The 14,435-nt window shown below is 32.7% G+C and overlaps 1 protein-coding gene across 1 annotated transcript in view; it reads left to right on the top strand.

The window, feature by feature from the left end:
- Positions 1-14,435, top strand: part of Sos2 (SOS Ras/Rho guanine nucleotide exchange factor 2) — a 103,369-nt gene that overhangs the window by 73,486 nt on the left and 15,448 nt on the right. The window contains exons 17-19 of the mRNA XM_047540218.1: positions 6,365-6,482; positions 8,845-9,017; positions 11,368-11,484. Coding sequence (XP_047396174.1) covers positions 6,365-6,482; positions 8,845-9,017; positions 11,368-11,484 — 408 coding nt within the window. The remainder of the gene's footprint in view (positions 1-6,364; positions 6,483-8,844; positions 9,018-11,367; positions 11,485-14,435) is intronic.

Here is a 14,435-nt window from a genome sequence, read left to right as displayed (position 1 = left end):
CTGCGTCCTGGAGCAACATGAAATGCAGCCGCCCTCTAGTCCACCATCTTGAAACCTCCCTGCCTGTCTTTTTGACTTAATCTTTTTTTTTTTTTTTTTTTTCCCCTTTTAGTACCAGGGATTAAACCCAGGGGCACTCAACCACTGAGACACATTCCCCAGTTCTTTTTATATTTTATTTTGAGACAGGATCTCATTAAGTTGCAGCCTCGCTATATTGCTGAGGCTAGCCTCAAACTTCTGATTCTCTTGCCTCAGCCTTCCTTGCTGGATTACAACCACTCCTGGCTTAAGTTAATCTTTCATAAATCTATTTTTTCCCCTTAAATATAGAAATTCAAAGATATTAAAAAATATATTTAGTATTAAACTTAGGATTTGTCAAAGAATATGGGACTTATACCTCTTTTTAATGTACTTTACCTAAATGTGATAAAGTTCCACATGGATTTTTTTTTCATTGCACATTGATAGATAGTCTCACATAAATAACAAAAGATATTAAATAAAATTATACAAATAACTTCAAATAACTTCACCTTGAGATATAGCAAAAAATAACATGGAAAGAACCCTTTCTAAAACTTAAAATTTTTTTATTTTTTATTTTCTTTTTTTTTTCCTTTAAGTCCCTTTATTGTATTCATAGAGAATATATAGGTATTTAAACTTTGACAGTAATTTTAACTTGAAACATCCAAGTTTGACTTGCTTTTTAATATACTTATAGATATAAAATTAGACCTCTAACAGTGATAGGGACAGGGAGATTGCTGCCACCAAACAATTCTTTAAAAAAATAATAACAGAAGAGGTACTATCCTTCCTGTTCTTCCATCTCTACCCTTCCTCCCACCTCTCTCCAATCTTCTTCACCAGACCTATTTAGGGGGTGATGGGATGAAGAGAGTGAAAGATACATAATCAAGTACAAAACACTGATAAGTACAGAGAATGAAAGAGGTGGAAAGTGAGAAGTGTGGAATGGTTAAGGCCTCTAAGGACTTCCCACAAAAACAGGATCCTGGGACAGGGTTGCTCAGGGGGAAACAATGAAACTGTCATAAGACTTTAAAAAACAAAGGAAAAAAAGGTCAAAAACCTAAACCAAAGAGCAAGTGGCACTCCTGCCTTCCATCTGGCCCCTTGGTACTGAGCAGCCACAAAGGAAACAAGAAAGATTAAAAGAAGCCCCATTCCCTATCCTAAACCAGTTAACAAAACAGCCCCCCCCCCCCAAAAAAAAAAAAAAGCTTCAGGGAGAGGCCATTTCTGCTGAGTCCTTTGTGCCTCTCCACCAAACCCCATTCCAGGACTCAACTCCCACTCCTAGGTGCTATCTGTTGGTTCAGTGCCCCTCTGGTCTGTCCTGGGATGTCTTCTAAACAAAAAGTCCAAAGTACGTTTCTGCTGAATTTAAGGACTTGGGACAGGAAAGTGGTGCCCAGGCAGGATCAGGATGGCATGCATTGTACTTGGTCGTACCTGGTCGGGACCCTGTTACTTGTGCAGTGTGTCTGAGGAGCTGGGAGACTCATCCGAGTCCACATTATTTTTTTAATTATAAAATGATGTGTTTAGTGTTTACAGAAAATTCAGGAGATACAGAAAGTATACAAAGATTTTATGTCTTTTAATAACAAAATTGATATTATATTGTACGTAGGTTTTTTGTAGCCTACATCTTTTCCTCATTAAAACTTTCCTATTTTAGCTTATTTTCAAAAACAAGATTGTTAATGCCTACGTAGTTTTCTGTCTCATGCATAAACCATAATTTATTCCATCATTCTGTTTGTGGAACAATTAAGTTATTTTGATTTTTATTGTTGTGACAAATATTTTATCATGGACCATTCATATGTTTTTTTTTCCCTAGAGTAAGTTTCTAGAGGTGAAAATCCTGAGTTTTCACCAGGATTTGCACATTTTAAGAATTTTGATAGTTTTGCCAAGTTTTTTCTAGCAAGAAATGATAAATGGCTCTGATATTACTATATTAAAACCTTTACAGGATTGGGAACATAGCTCAGTTGGTAGAGTGCTTGACTTGCATGCAAAAAAAAAAAAAAAAACTTTACAGAGTTCATGGGCCAAAAATAAAAATTCTCATTTTAAACTCGTGTTTTTAAAAAGTGGCAAGGTTGGATATTTTCAAGTGTATTTATTGGCTACTAGTGAGGTTGGATATTTTTAAATGTATTTATTGGTCATTTTATTGTTTCTTTATGATTTATTTATGTGTTCTTTCATTTTTCTTTTACATTTTGACTTATGTGGAATTTTTATATGTTAAAGATATTAAGACTTAGTCAAACTAAGTTTTTTTTTTCAGTGTCTAGTTTGTGTGCTTTTCAATTTAAACACTTTTAGACTGTTTTGGTATATGGTTGATTGATTTCATAAATCAGTCTCAATATATGAGTTCATCCTTTGTTTTTATACTATGAAAGACTTTTTCTAAGTGAAAGCTAACAAGGTACAAACTTAGCCATATTAATATTACCTTTGGGAATGTAAATTTGTAAAATCTTTCTGGAAAGCAATCTATCAATATGTGTTAAAATTTAAATACACATCTTCTCAGACCCAGAATATTAAAGAAATAAAATCCTAAAGAAATAAGAGCACCAAACTATAAAGTAATATGTATGAAAATATAGTTATTGCAGCATTATTGTAGTAGCTGAAAACTAGAAACATCCTGAATGTCCATCAGTAGAATGATTAAATATGTTATCTTATACCTATAATTGTTAAGCTATAGAAAAAAATGATGGAATTTTTGTGCAAGAATATTTGTGATTTTTTGGGGGGGAAACCACAAGAAAGTTCAGAATGACTGTAAAATGATTCCATGTTAGTACAACAAAACAGAACAAACCCTAAACCTCTGAGTAGAGTTGCATAAATATTAAGAATAGTGTGGGCAAAGCTCAAGAGATAGCTCCTCTGGGAGAGTGCTCGCCTGGCATGTGCAAGGACCACGGTTCGAATCCCCAGACCCTCAGACAGGGCAGAGACCGGAATGCTCTTTTGGGCTGGGGATATAGCTCAGTTGGTAGAGTGTTTGCCTCGCAAGCACAAGGCCCTGGGTTCAATCCCCAGTACTGAAAAAAAAAAAAAATAGTGTGGAAAGATACATATGTCTCCCTTTATTAATTATTTTAGTGGGTTGTGATTAGAGGGGAGAAGAAGAAAAACTACTTTTATTTTGTATTTTTCTATTTGGGTGTTTGCATTTGATTGACTTATATGAACTTTATATATTAAAGTAACAGTCTGTTTAGACGATTAATTATTTCAACTCAGATATTGAAAAACTGTTTATTCATTTTAGAGACTGAGCATTCATTTTAAAAAATACTGAGCAACAGTATTTCTAAAATTACATATAAGGAATAAAGAATAAAAACATCTGTATACCTGGCATTCAGTCTAAGAGCCCCTCCAATTCCATGTCCTTCCTTGCCCCTTCAAAACCAACTACCATAATGAGTCTTAGGCTTTTAGTTCTCTTTTATCTAATTTTTAACTATGTTTTTATCTAAACTATATTGTTTTATTTTGCATGTTTCTTAATTTTATATGAATATAATCTTCAGTGACTTCTTTTACTTAGCATTAGATTCCTAAGATTAATCCATGTTGTTTATAGCTATAGTTCATTCTTTTTCATAACTATATCATAATCATAGAAATCAGTTTACCAAAATTTAATCACTTTTTCATTAGTTAATTGTCATTTGGATTGTTTCCATTGTGGAAGTGTTATGAACAAAATTGCTGTAAACATTCTGTATATATATCCTGATATACCCAAACATATTACTCTAAAAGTAGAATTTATAGAATTGCTGATTGATAGGATATAGATGTCAACTTCACTAGATAATGCCAAGTTGTTTTCTCTAGTAATTGACCAATTCACACTCCCATCAGAAATGTATGAGATCCAGTTAGTTCATATTCTCATCAATACTTGATATTTTCAAGCCTTTTAACTTTTCCATTCTTGTAGTTTTGGTTTATAGTTTCCTGATTTTTAATGAGTTTGAACTTGGTTCTTTCTTCTTGTGGAAAATTTTTAACTTTGTATGGATATGTGCAAGTTCTCTTATATTCTAGAGTCTAATATTTCATCATTTATATGTGTTGTAAATATTTTTTTCCCAGATAGAAGCTCCCCTTTTCATCTTTTTTGTGGTATCTTTTAATGAACAAGAATTCTTAATGTAGTCAAATTTAATTATTTTTTTCTTCATTATTTATAATTTTTGTTGTTCACTTTAATAGACCCTCCCCCCATCCTAATGTTTTGTCTTTCTCATTAAATCCTTACTCTAGGTGGAAATGAGTTTTGAATATGGGGTGAGGTTAGAGGTTATTTCATTTTTTAAAATGCTTTTTTAGTTGTTAATGGACCTTTTTTTAATTTATATATGGTGCTGAGACTCAAACCCAGTGCTTCACACATGCTAGGCAAGCACTATATCATTGAACCACAACCCTTGCCCCTATTATTTCGTTTTTTATTCCATAAGTCTACCCAGTTGTTTGTATACATTTTTTGATAGTTCATTTTTGAATTGACCTGCAGCGATCTACAGTGTCAGCTGTTATAAATTTAGTGTCTGGTCTTTCTTTTATATATATATATATATATATATATATATATATATATATATATATATGGGGTGTGTGTGTGTGTGTGTGTGTGTGTGTGTATTTTAGTTGTCAATGGACACAATACTTTTATTTTATTTATTTTTATGTGGTGCTGAGGATCAAATCCAATGCCTCACACATGCTAGGCAAGTGCTCTATCACTGAGCTATAACCCCAGCCCACTTTATACTAATTTTTGAAAGTAGAGCAAATCTTTTACCAGTCTTTCACCAATCTTTCAAGGGTGACTTATCCTTGGCCCTTTATTTTCATATGTAAATTTTTTAAATTTAAAAAAAAAATTTTTAGTTTGTTGAAGGACTTTTATTTTATTCATTTATTTATATGCAGTGCTAAGAATCAAATCCAGTGCCTCATACATCGTAGGCAAGCACTCCACCACTGAGCCACAACCCAGCCCATATTTTCATATGTAAATTCTAGAATCATTTTAAGCTTCATTTTTTTAAATTGGATTGTTGTTATCCGTACTGAGGATTGAACCTGGGGTTACTTTGCCACTGAATCATATCCCCAGCCCTTTTTGTTTTAAGACAGGGTCTTTCTGTGTTGTTGAGGATCTTGCTAAATTGCTGAGACTGGTCTTGAATTTGCAACCCTGTTTCAGCCTTCTGAGTTGTTGGGATTACAGGCATGTGCCACCATGCCAGGTTGAAAATTGGAACTTTAATAGAACTTGCATTCAATCTGTAAAATCAGTTAGTGCCAATTTACAATCATGAGTCTTCCCAACTGGAAACATGGTATATCTCTCCATTTATTTACTCATTTAATACTGTCTTATGGTTTTCTTGACAGAGACTTCATTTTTTTTTGTTAAATTTATATTAGACTTTTTTAAAAAATCATGTTTTCCTTATTGATGAAAGATTTTCATATCTAGTTGATTTTTGTTTATCGACTTTTTAACACAGCAACATTGCTAAATTTTCTTATTAACATTCTGCAGGGAGATTTTTGGAGTTTCTTTGGACAGTCATAAGCTCTGTAAATAGTGACTTTTTTTTTTTTTTTGCAATTCCTATTTTGTTTCTTGTCCATTTTAGCTAGGAGTTTTGTATAGTATTGAATAAAAGCTATGATTCACTCTTGTTTTCTTCCTAACTTAAAGGACATACATTGAATGGTTCTTATCAAATACAATGTTTGCTATGGGTTTTGTGCTTGTACTCTTTATCAGATTATAAACTAACTTCTAGTAAGAAAATGTAAAATGAAATTTAAAGAGAAATATCTGTGTTTACTACATTCACTAAATTTGTTCAAATTTTCTCACTCTCCCACAGTCAACTCCTTATCAAAACTCTACCCTTTTCCCCAAAAGACCTTTCAGTGGAAAAGTACTTAAATGTGTATGGTTCTCCTGTCCTACACATGTGACTTGAAACTCTGGCTAATTAAAATTATGACTAACAAGGTCCTGAGGATGAAATTTTTTGATTATTTAATCTTCCAATTTGTATTAGAAAAACTTGAGGTTTTAGATTTTGTATTATAAATAAAAAGAGAAGAAATCATTTTAGGCAAATGTCCAAAGGATTACTACTCATCTCTTAATTTAAAAAATTTTTTTTTTCAAATGTTAGCAAAAAGTTTATAAATTCTAAAGTTCTGTATAAATATATAATTGAATTATAAATAAAAAACTATGCTTATAATTTTATATGTTTTTAAGGCATTACAGGAAAGAAAACGGAGAATTTTGGATGAAGCTGTGGAATTAAGTCAAGATCACTTTAAAAAATACCTAGTAAAACTAAAGTCAATCAATCCACCTTGTGTGCCTTTTTTTGGTAAGTTACTAAAGATGGATGTTGTATTTTGAGGATGAATATGTTATAGTCCAGAGAGACCAGTCTTTAGAAGTCAGTTGTTCTAATTTTATATTACTTTGTCTGTTTTCATAAACTATCTGTATTGTCAAAACTTAAAACTCTACTATTTCTTTGTAAAATGCAGATTATAATAATTACCTCGTGAAGTTGTAAGAATTAAAAATATTTTATCAAATTCTATCATAGAACAGACACTCAGAAAGTGATATCTATTATTTTTATCTATGTCATATCTACATGCTCATTTTCTCTGTATTAAAGGCTTTTAAGTGAATTTTTAAGCTCAGAATTAGAACAAATTTGACCAAATTATATTATTATATTGTTTGCATGTACAAATATGTAACAACTAATTCCACTATTATGTATAATTTTAATGTACTAATAAAAAATAAACTCAGAGTTAAAACATTGTTTTATGTTAGGCAAAGTTTTATAAAGTGAACTTTTCTTAAATTCAGTCATGCATTGCTTAATGACAGAGACATGTTCTGAGAAATGTGTCAGTAGGCAATTCTCTTGGGCAGTTATACTCACACAAGTGTAGATGGTATAAGTCAATGACTCGTTGCCTATTTTTTGTTGTTATTGTTATTGTTTTGTTTTGTTTTATTTCATTTTGTGATGGGTCTTGCTGTTTCCCAGGCAGGCCTCAAACTCCTCGGTCAGACAATCCTCTTGCTTCAACCTTCTGAATAACTGGGACTTTAGGTGTATACCATTGCACTTGCCTTGAATGAGGCCTCTTGATGCATTTAACATAGATTATATGTATGAGGCTGCTTGTGGCATAATATAAAATACTGCTTTATAGTAAACTTTTTCATTATAAGTAGGAGTACACTCTAATGATAAAAAGTATAGTGTAGTAAATGCATAAACCAGTAACGTATTCACTTACCACTATTATTGAATATTAAGCACTGTTCATAGTCAAACATTCTATATTTTTTTCTGACAGGTCTGTTTGTGCAGACACTTGAATAATGTGTTTGGTTGGCATCATGACAGCTACATCACTAGACAATGAGAATTTTTCACTTCTGTTATAATCTTATGGGACCACTGTCCTGTATGTGGTGTGTTTTATATGCCGTACTTTAATATGATAGGCAGCAACAGTAGGTTTGTTTATACCAGCATCACCACAAACACTTGAGTAATATATTGTACTATAATACTCCAACAATTTTTTCAGCTTCATTCTAGTCTTTTTTTGTGTGTGTATGCTGGTGATTGAACCCAGGGCCTCTCACATGGTAAGCCCATGTTCTTATCACTGGGCTATATACTCCTAGCCCCTCCATTCTAGCCTTATAGTTCCATTTTTGTATATGCAGTTCATTTTTTATCTAAATATCATTATGTGGTGAATGACTAAACTGTTGAAATTGCATAATTTATTTAAATCAAGGTTTTCCAACATCTGCACTACTGACATTTAGATAAAATAAATGAATAAATGTCATGTGCTTTGTTGGATGTTTAGTAGCCTCCTAGTCTCCTGTTCACTATATGCCAGTAAATACCCATGTCATGAAAACCAGAAATGTCTCCAAACATTCCCAGTATACCCTGAGGAACAAAATTATCAATTGATAGTCGCTGATTTAAACAAATCAGTAATTATGCATGAAAAGGAGACTAAAGTTTTTATTGTCAAAGATTGAAAAATAATTTTTTTTAATTTTAATTATGGGCTCTGAGAAAACAGTTTAAGTTTGAACTCTTATTAACCAACAGTGCTTATAATATTGATGATCACTTTAAAGATTATTGACCATAAATATTTAAAATCAAACATTAAAAATTTTGATTAGAATAGATTTAAGCTGGGCACAGTGGCACATACCTGTAATCTCCGTGGCTTAGGAGGCTGAGGCAGGAGGATTGCAAGTTCAAAGCCAGCCTCAGCAAAATCAAGGCACTAAGCAACTCAGTGAGACCTTTCTCTAAATAAAATACAAAATAGGTCTGGGGATGTGGCTCAATGGTCAAGTGCCACTGAGTTCAATCCCTAGTACAAAAAAAAAAAAAAGAAATAGATTTAAAACTTATAATTTAGACTTTGTAAATAGCATTTAGGAAAGCTTGCTATTTCTTAAACTAGTAGCCTTTATTTTCTTTATATTTTAAATTTTTTCTATGTTAAAAACATTTTAATGGAGAATCATAATCATAAAGTCTGTCAGAGTGTTGCCTTATCAACATTTTGGAGTGGAATTGCTAGTAAGTCTTTCAGTTTTACTAGATTGTTTTCCCAAATGATTCATTAAATGATCAATTTTAAAATAAGTTTTCTTTAAATATTTTTCACTAGGAATATATTTAACAAATATTCTGAAGACTGAAGAAGGGAATAATGATTTTTTAAAAAAGAAAGGGAAAGATTTAATCAATTTCAGTAAGAGAAGGAAAGTGGCTGAAATTACTGGAGAAATTCAGCAGTATCAGAATCAGCCTTACTGTTTACGGATAGAACCAGAAATGAGGGTAAATATTTTCTTTGCTTGTCTTTAAAAGGAAACATTTTAAGTTCTGTGTGATCTCTTAAGAGATATCATAATCACATATCATGCTGTTTATTTTGCTTTGTAAAATGTGAGTTAATAATTGATAGTTAACAGTATTAAATATTAAATATCTACATTATCTGCAGTTATTAATGAAGTACTTTCTCTTGAAAATATCACTTCTTTGTTAAGTTGGTTCAAGCAACACTTCCAAAAACAAATGGCAAAATAGAACAGAAGCTTTTCTGATTTCCATGCAGTAGAAAGAAAATCCACTACTAATGCCATCATTGATGGATAATCATTTTAGATATTTTATGTGAGCCACTGTAACATTAAATAATTCATCTCTTCAGAAGATCACTACTTAAAGTAAGGAAAGAGATGTAAGAGTGGCAGAGCAGAAAAAGACTATAACATTCTATTAGTTGATGTTCTATTTTGAACAATGGTGTATAATATTGATACTGTGATACCATAAGAGTGCATCTTCTGACTTTTCTACAGGTATACTTTAGTTCACTGGGAACATGTGTTCTTGCTAATATTTTAGTAGTGGAAATCTGATGATGAACCCTCTTAGAAACATTATGCTTGGTATTCTGTGGCTTTGCCTCATTTTAAATTGAGCATTAAGGGAATACATTATTTTAGTTGTAACTCTGCCAATGTGACTATCTAGTGACCTGTTGCTATTTCTGTCTTCATTGAAATTTTTGTACCCAAGAAAGTTAGGATTGTACTTTTTTCCTAACAGGAAAAAACAAAAACAAAAATGTGGGATGCTGTCTAAATTAGAATAAATTATGATACTATGTTTATGTTAAATGAATTTTAGTATATCATATGTATTTGAAATTGAGAACATATTATAGCTGTTAACCTTAATAATTTCACTTGTCACATTAAAAATTGTGCTACGGGCTGGGGAGATAGCTCAGCTGATAGAGTGCTTGCCTTGCAAGCACAAGGCCCTGAGTTCGATCCCCAGTACCACAAAAAAAAAAAAAAAAAAAAAAAAAATTGTGCTACACTGTTAAACAGAGTCTACAGGTTGGGCATATTGAGTGAAAATAGCCACTATAATTTCTACCCTCCTAAATTATGAGATAGTTATTATTCTTTGTTCCCAGTTCAAATACCCTACAGTCCTAAGAAAGAATGACCTAAAGCATACCATTTATGAAAATGCAGACAGATAATTGTTTTAAAGTAAATAGTGATTTTCGTTACCTATTTCACTGGGCCCACCTTTTCTGATGTGAACATCACAAGGCTAAGAAAATGTGTTCTTAAAACTCAGATTAAAGTTCACAATATGTTTTCCCACAGAAGTAATGTTACATTGTAGTTGGGTATACCTGAAATAGTACTTTAAGCATTTGTATCTCAGTAGCATGACTGCTATTAGGTTTTTGTGTTCTGGTCTAGGTTTCTTACCATCATTTAAAGCATTTTGGGGAAGGGGGATGCCTTCTTTATGATTGAGTCAAAGTACATTTAAAATGTCGACAAACTAAGTTATTCATTTTACAAACCAAAGTTAACTAAATAGTATTTTGAAATTAGAGGAAAGGAGAAAAATTAAAAATGCAGCTGTTATAGCTTCCTAAAAGTTCTTAAATTACTGTCAGCATATGTAATATGTTAGCTGTCTTGAATATAAAAACAAATTTTTTCTGTTAAAAGAGTGATACAGTTTTTTGGAAATTGGCAGAATGCCAAAAAAAAAAACAAAAAAAAATTTCATTCTAGAAATATTAAAGTTTGTTTTGCCTCCTGCTAAAGCCAGACCCAATAATGATCTTTTATTTGTTTCTGAACCACTTAAAAATGAAATAAAACTAAATCCAGAAGTTTACTTCTAAGGATTTTTTGAAGATAGTCATAAGAATTAAATAGAAAATATATGCATAAGGAGCTAATAATAATTATTATAGCAAAGAATTAAAAGGCTTTTATCTGGACAACTACCCATATGAGAATTAGTGAAATGAATTCTGGAACATTTCTGATGAAGTTCTATACAGTTAAAATTTGTGCTTTATAAGATAAACCACATGGGAACAACATGACAATAAACTAATAAAAATCTGTTCATCTTATAATTGTACTGTTTGACTAGAATACAACTTCCATAGAAATTATGCAGTCTTACTAAAAAGTAGAGCGACTGGAACAGTCTTTATAACCTTTCCAGATATTATGATCTCTTAATTTGTTAATTTTTTAGTTTTAAAATGATGAAATAATCATCATTAAAAATTTGAATAAGATCTTACTATAATAAGATGTAAAGTATATGCTTAGGAGTATTTCTTTAATTCCAGAGATTCTTTGAAAACCTTAATCCCATGGGAAGTGCATCTGAAAAAGAGTTTACAGATTATTTGTTCAACAAGTCACTAGAAATTGAACCCCGAAACTGCAAACAGCCTCCTCGATTTGTAAGTCCATGACAATGTTGGAAAAATTTTTAAGAATAATATTATTTTTTTATATTTAACAACCTATTCCCTTAAAATTAGAATCAAATAGTTATTTTTAGATGTTTTGTTTTATAGTACTAAACTATTTCTAAAATTATGTTATACTGTAAGGGAAGATAACAGCCTTTTTGGTAAAATCTGTTGTATTTATCACAATACTGCTTATCTATCCATCCATTTTGTCCCCCTCTTCTTATTAATGTTGAGAAATTTTGAAAATATAGAAAAGTTAAAAAAAGACAAGATATCCATACACCCAAATCCAGAATGAGCCAGTGTCTTCATGTATTTACTGGTAGTCTTTATTATTTGTTCTATTTAGTTATATGTGACAGTAGAATGCATTTTGATTCATTGTACACAGATGGAGTACAACTTTTCATTTCTGTGGTTGTAGAGTCACACTATTCATGTACTCATACATGTACATAGGGTAATGATGTTTGTTTCATTCCAACCATCTTTCCTTCCCTCCACCCTTTCCCCTCCCCTCATTTCTCTCTACACAATCCAACATTCCTCCATTCTTCCCTTACCCCCCCATTAGGTATCAGTATCCATTTATAAAAGAAAACATTTGGCCTTTGGTTTTTTGGAACTGGCTTATTTCACTTAGCATGCTATTCTCCAGCTCCATCCATTTACCTGTAAATGCCATAATCTTATTCTTCTTTATGGCTAAGTAATATTCCATTGTGTATATATACCACAGTTTCTTTATCTCTGTCTGTTGAAGGGCACCTAGGTTGGTTCCACAGTCTAGCTATTGTGAATTGAGCTGCTGTAAACATTGATCTGGCTACTATCCATTTTCAATCTCTCCTAGAGGGATTGAAACATGTATGAGAATATGAGAGCCTAGCAGGTAGCTGAGTGGAACAAAGGAAGTGAAAAGACCTGGGAAGGAGTAAGCAAGAAGTATTATAGTTTTTTGGGATTTTTTTTTTTTTGGCTTGACCATTGACTTTTGCCTTTAGGGCTCTGTGGTCCTTGGTTGCAGTGAAACTCATCTTTTTATGCTAGGAATTGCTTCTACACTTCCTTAATTATTCCCCAGGTTTGCAGTGGCAGCAGAAATAATGGAAGTAGCTGAAAGTGAAGCAAGATTTGGAAAATAGTAAAAACATTTATAAAGATTAACTTTGGCAAAGCAGTAAACTAGGTGGTTGCATGCTATCTCATCTTTACATCAGTTGTGTGATAGAGATCATCCTTACTCTCGGAATGAAAAAATTAAGGCTCAAAGAGATTAAATAACTTTTTCAAGATTGAATAGCTAGTTATTGGTACAGTCGAGATTTTTAACTCAACTTTTGTTGGGGGTTGTGGGGGGCAGGACAGTACTAGGGATCTATCCCAGGGCCTCATGCATGGAAGGCAAGGGCTCTACCACAGAGCTATATCCCCAGTCTTTTTTGTTGTTGTTGTTTTAATTTTAGAGACAGGATCTCGCTAAGTTGCCCAGTGTTTTAGTCACCTTTTTGTTACTGTGACTAACAAGAACAACTTTGAGAAGAAAAATTTTATTTTGGCTCTTGGTTTCAGAGGTTCAGTCCATGGTCAGTGGACCCATAGCTTTGGGCCTGAGCTGAGGCAGAATATCAGGCAGAAGCAGAAGGGTGTGGAAGAGATAAAGCAACTTAAGATGTGGAAACCAGGAAGCAGAGAGCAATCCTCCTTACCAGGATCAAACTATAAACCCAAAGGTTCCCAGTGATCTACTTCCTCCAGCCATACCCTATCTGCCCATAGTTACCACTCAGTTAATTCATTCAGGTGGCTTAATCCACTGATTATGGTATAGCTGTCATAATCTGTTCATCTCACCACTCAACATACCTACAGTGTCTCACACATCAGCTTTTGGTAACCCCCAAACCCCCAACATCCAGACTGGCCTCAGACTTGGCAATTCTCCTGCCTCAGCCTGTGAGTAGCTGGGATTATAGGCCTTCACCATAGCATATGACTCCAACTCAAATTTCTGAATCTGAGTTCTGTGTTTTTTTGTTAGGTTACCACTGCCAGAGTTTTTAAAATGGGACAAAGATTAGGATAGGGAACAATGATAGCACTCTTCACCAAAGACTTTTAAAGCACTGTTGTAGAGGTTGAACATTTAGTATAAGAAAAGGGGAAAAGAGGATTTTTTTTTAAAGAACTAAGCGCATAGCACAATATGTTATAAATTATGTTCCCAGTAAATATGTATTAAATTGATATAAATTATTTGAAAGAAAAGTTTTGATGCAAGTGTTTTAGGAATAAAAAGTGGTTTTGACCTTGTTCCTTTTGTCCTGATTTAAATCCTTTTGCTTCTGCTTGCTTCTCCAGTCTTAATCATTTTATGCATGTTCATCTCTGTCTCATGACTTCCACTGAATAGGTAACCTCTGAAATCTATTTTAGCAGTTTAATTTAGTATGGCGGCCATGTTCAATTCATGATTCAAATTCCAATTAGTCTGAAAAGGGTACTTTAGAATTGTCCCATATGAATCAGAGGTGGTAGTAGGAAAAAGTTCTCACGTGACCACGTTGATTTTTGTGTTGGCCTTACTTCAGTTTTTAGAGTTTAAAAGAATAAAATAACTTCCTTTTTGTTTAAACTAAGGCTTAAAATGGCATGTAATTAAGACAGATTTGTTGAAAGCATTTTTTTTTTTTTTTTTCAGTGCTGGGGATTGAACTCAGGGCCTTGTGCTTGCGAGGCGAGCACTCTACCAACTGAGCTATCTCCCCAGCCCTGTTGAAAGCATTTTTGACAGTTGTGTAAAAGAATTTGTGATAAAGTTAACACATCCAGGTGCTCACCAAAGAAACTGTATGTAACCTAAAATTGGATTTTTGTAACTGGTCTGTTTTCACTCATTTATAATCAGTGGGAGAGACTGTCTAGATATTGGGGCA

Source organism: Sciurus carolinensis, chromosome 2 (genome assembly GCF_902686445.1).
Source record: "Sciurus carolinensis chromosome 2, mSciCar1.2, whole genome shotgun sequence".
Lineage (NCBI taxonomy): Eukaryota > Metazoa > Chordata > Mammalia > Rodentia > Sciuridae > Sciurus > Sciurus carolinensis.
Note: the sequence above shows the minus strand (reverse complement) of the source record. Positions and strands in the feature narration are given on the sequence as shown.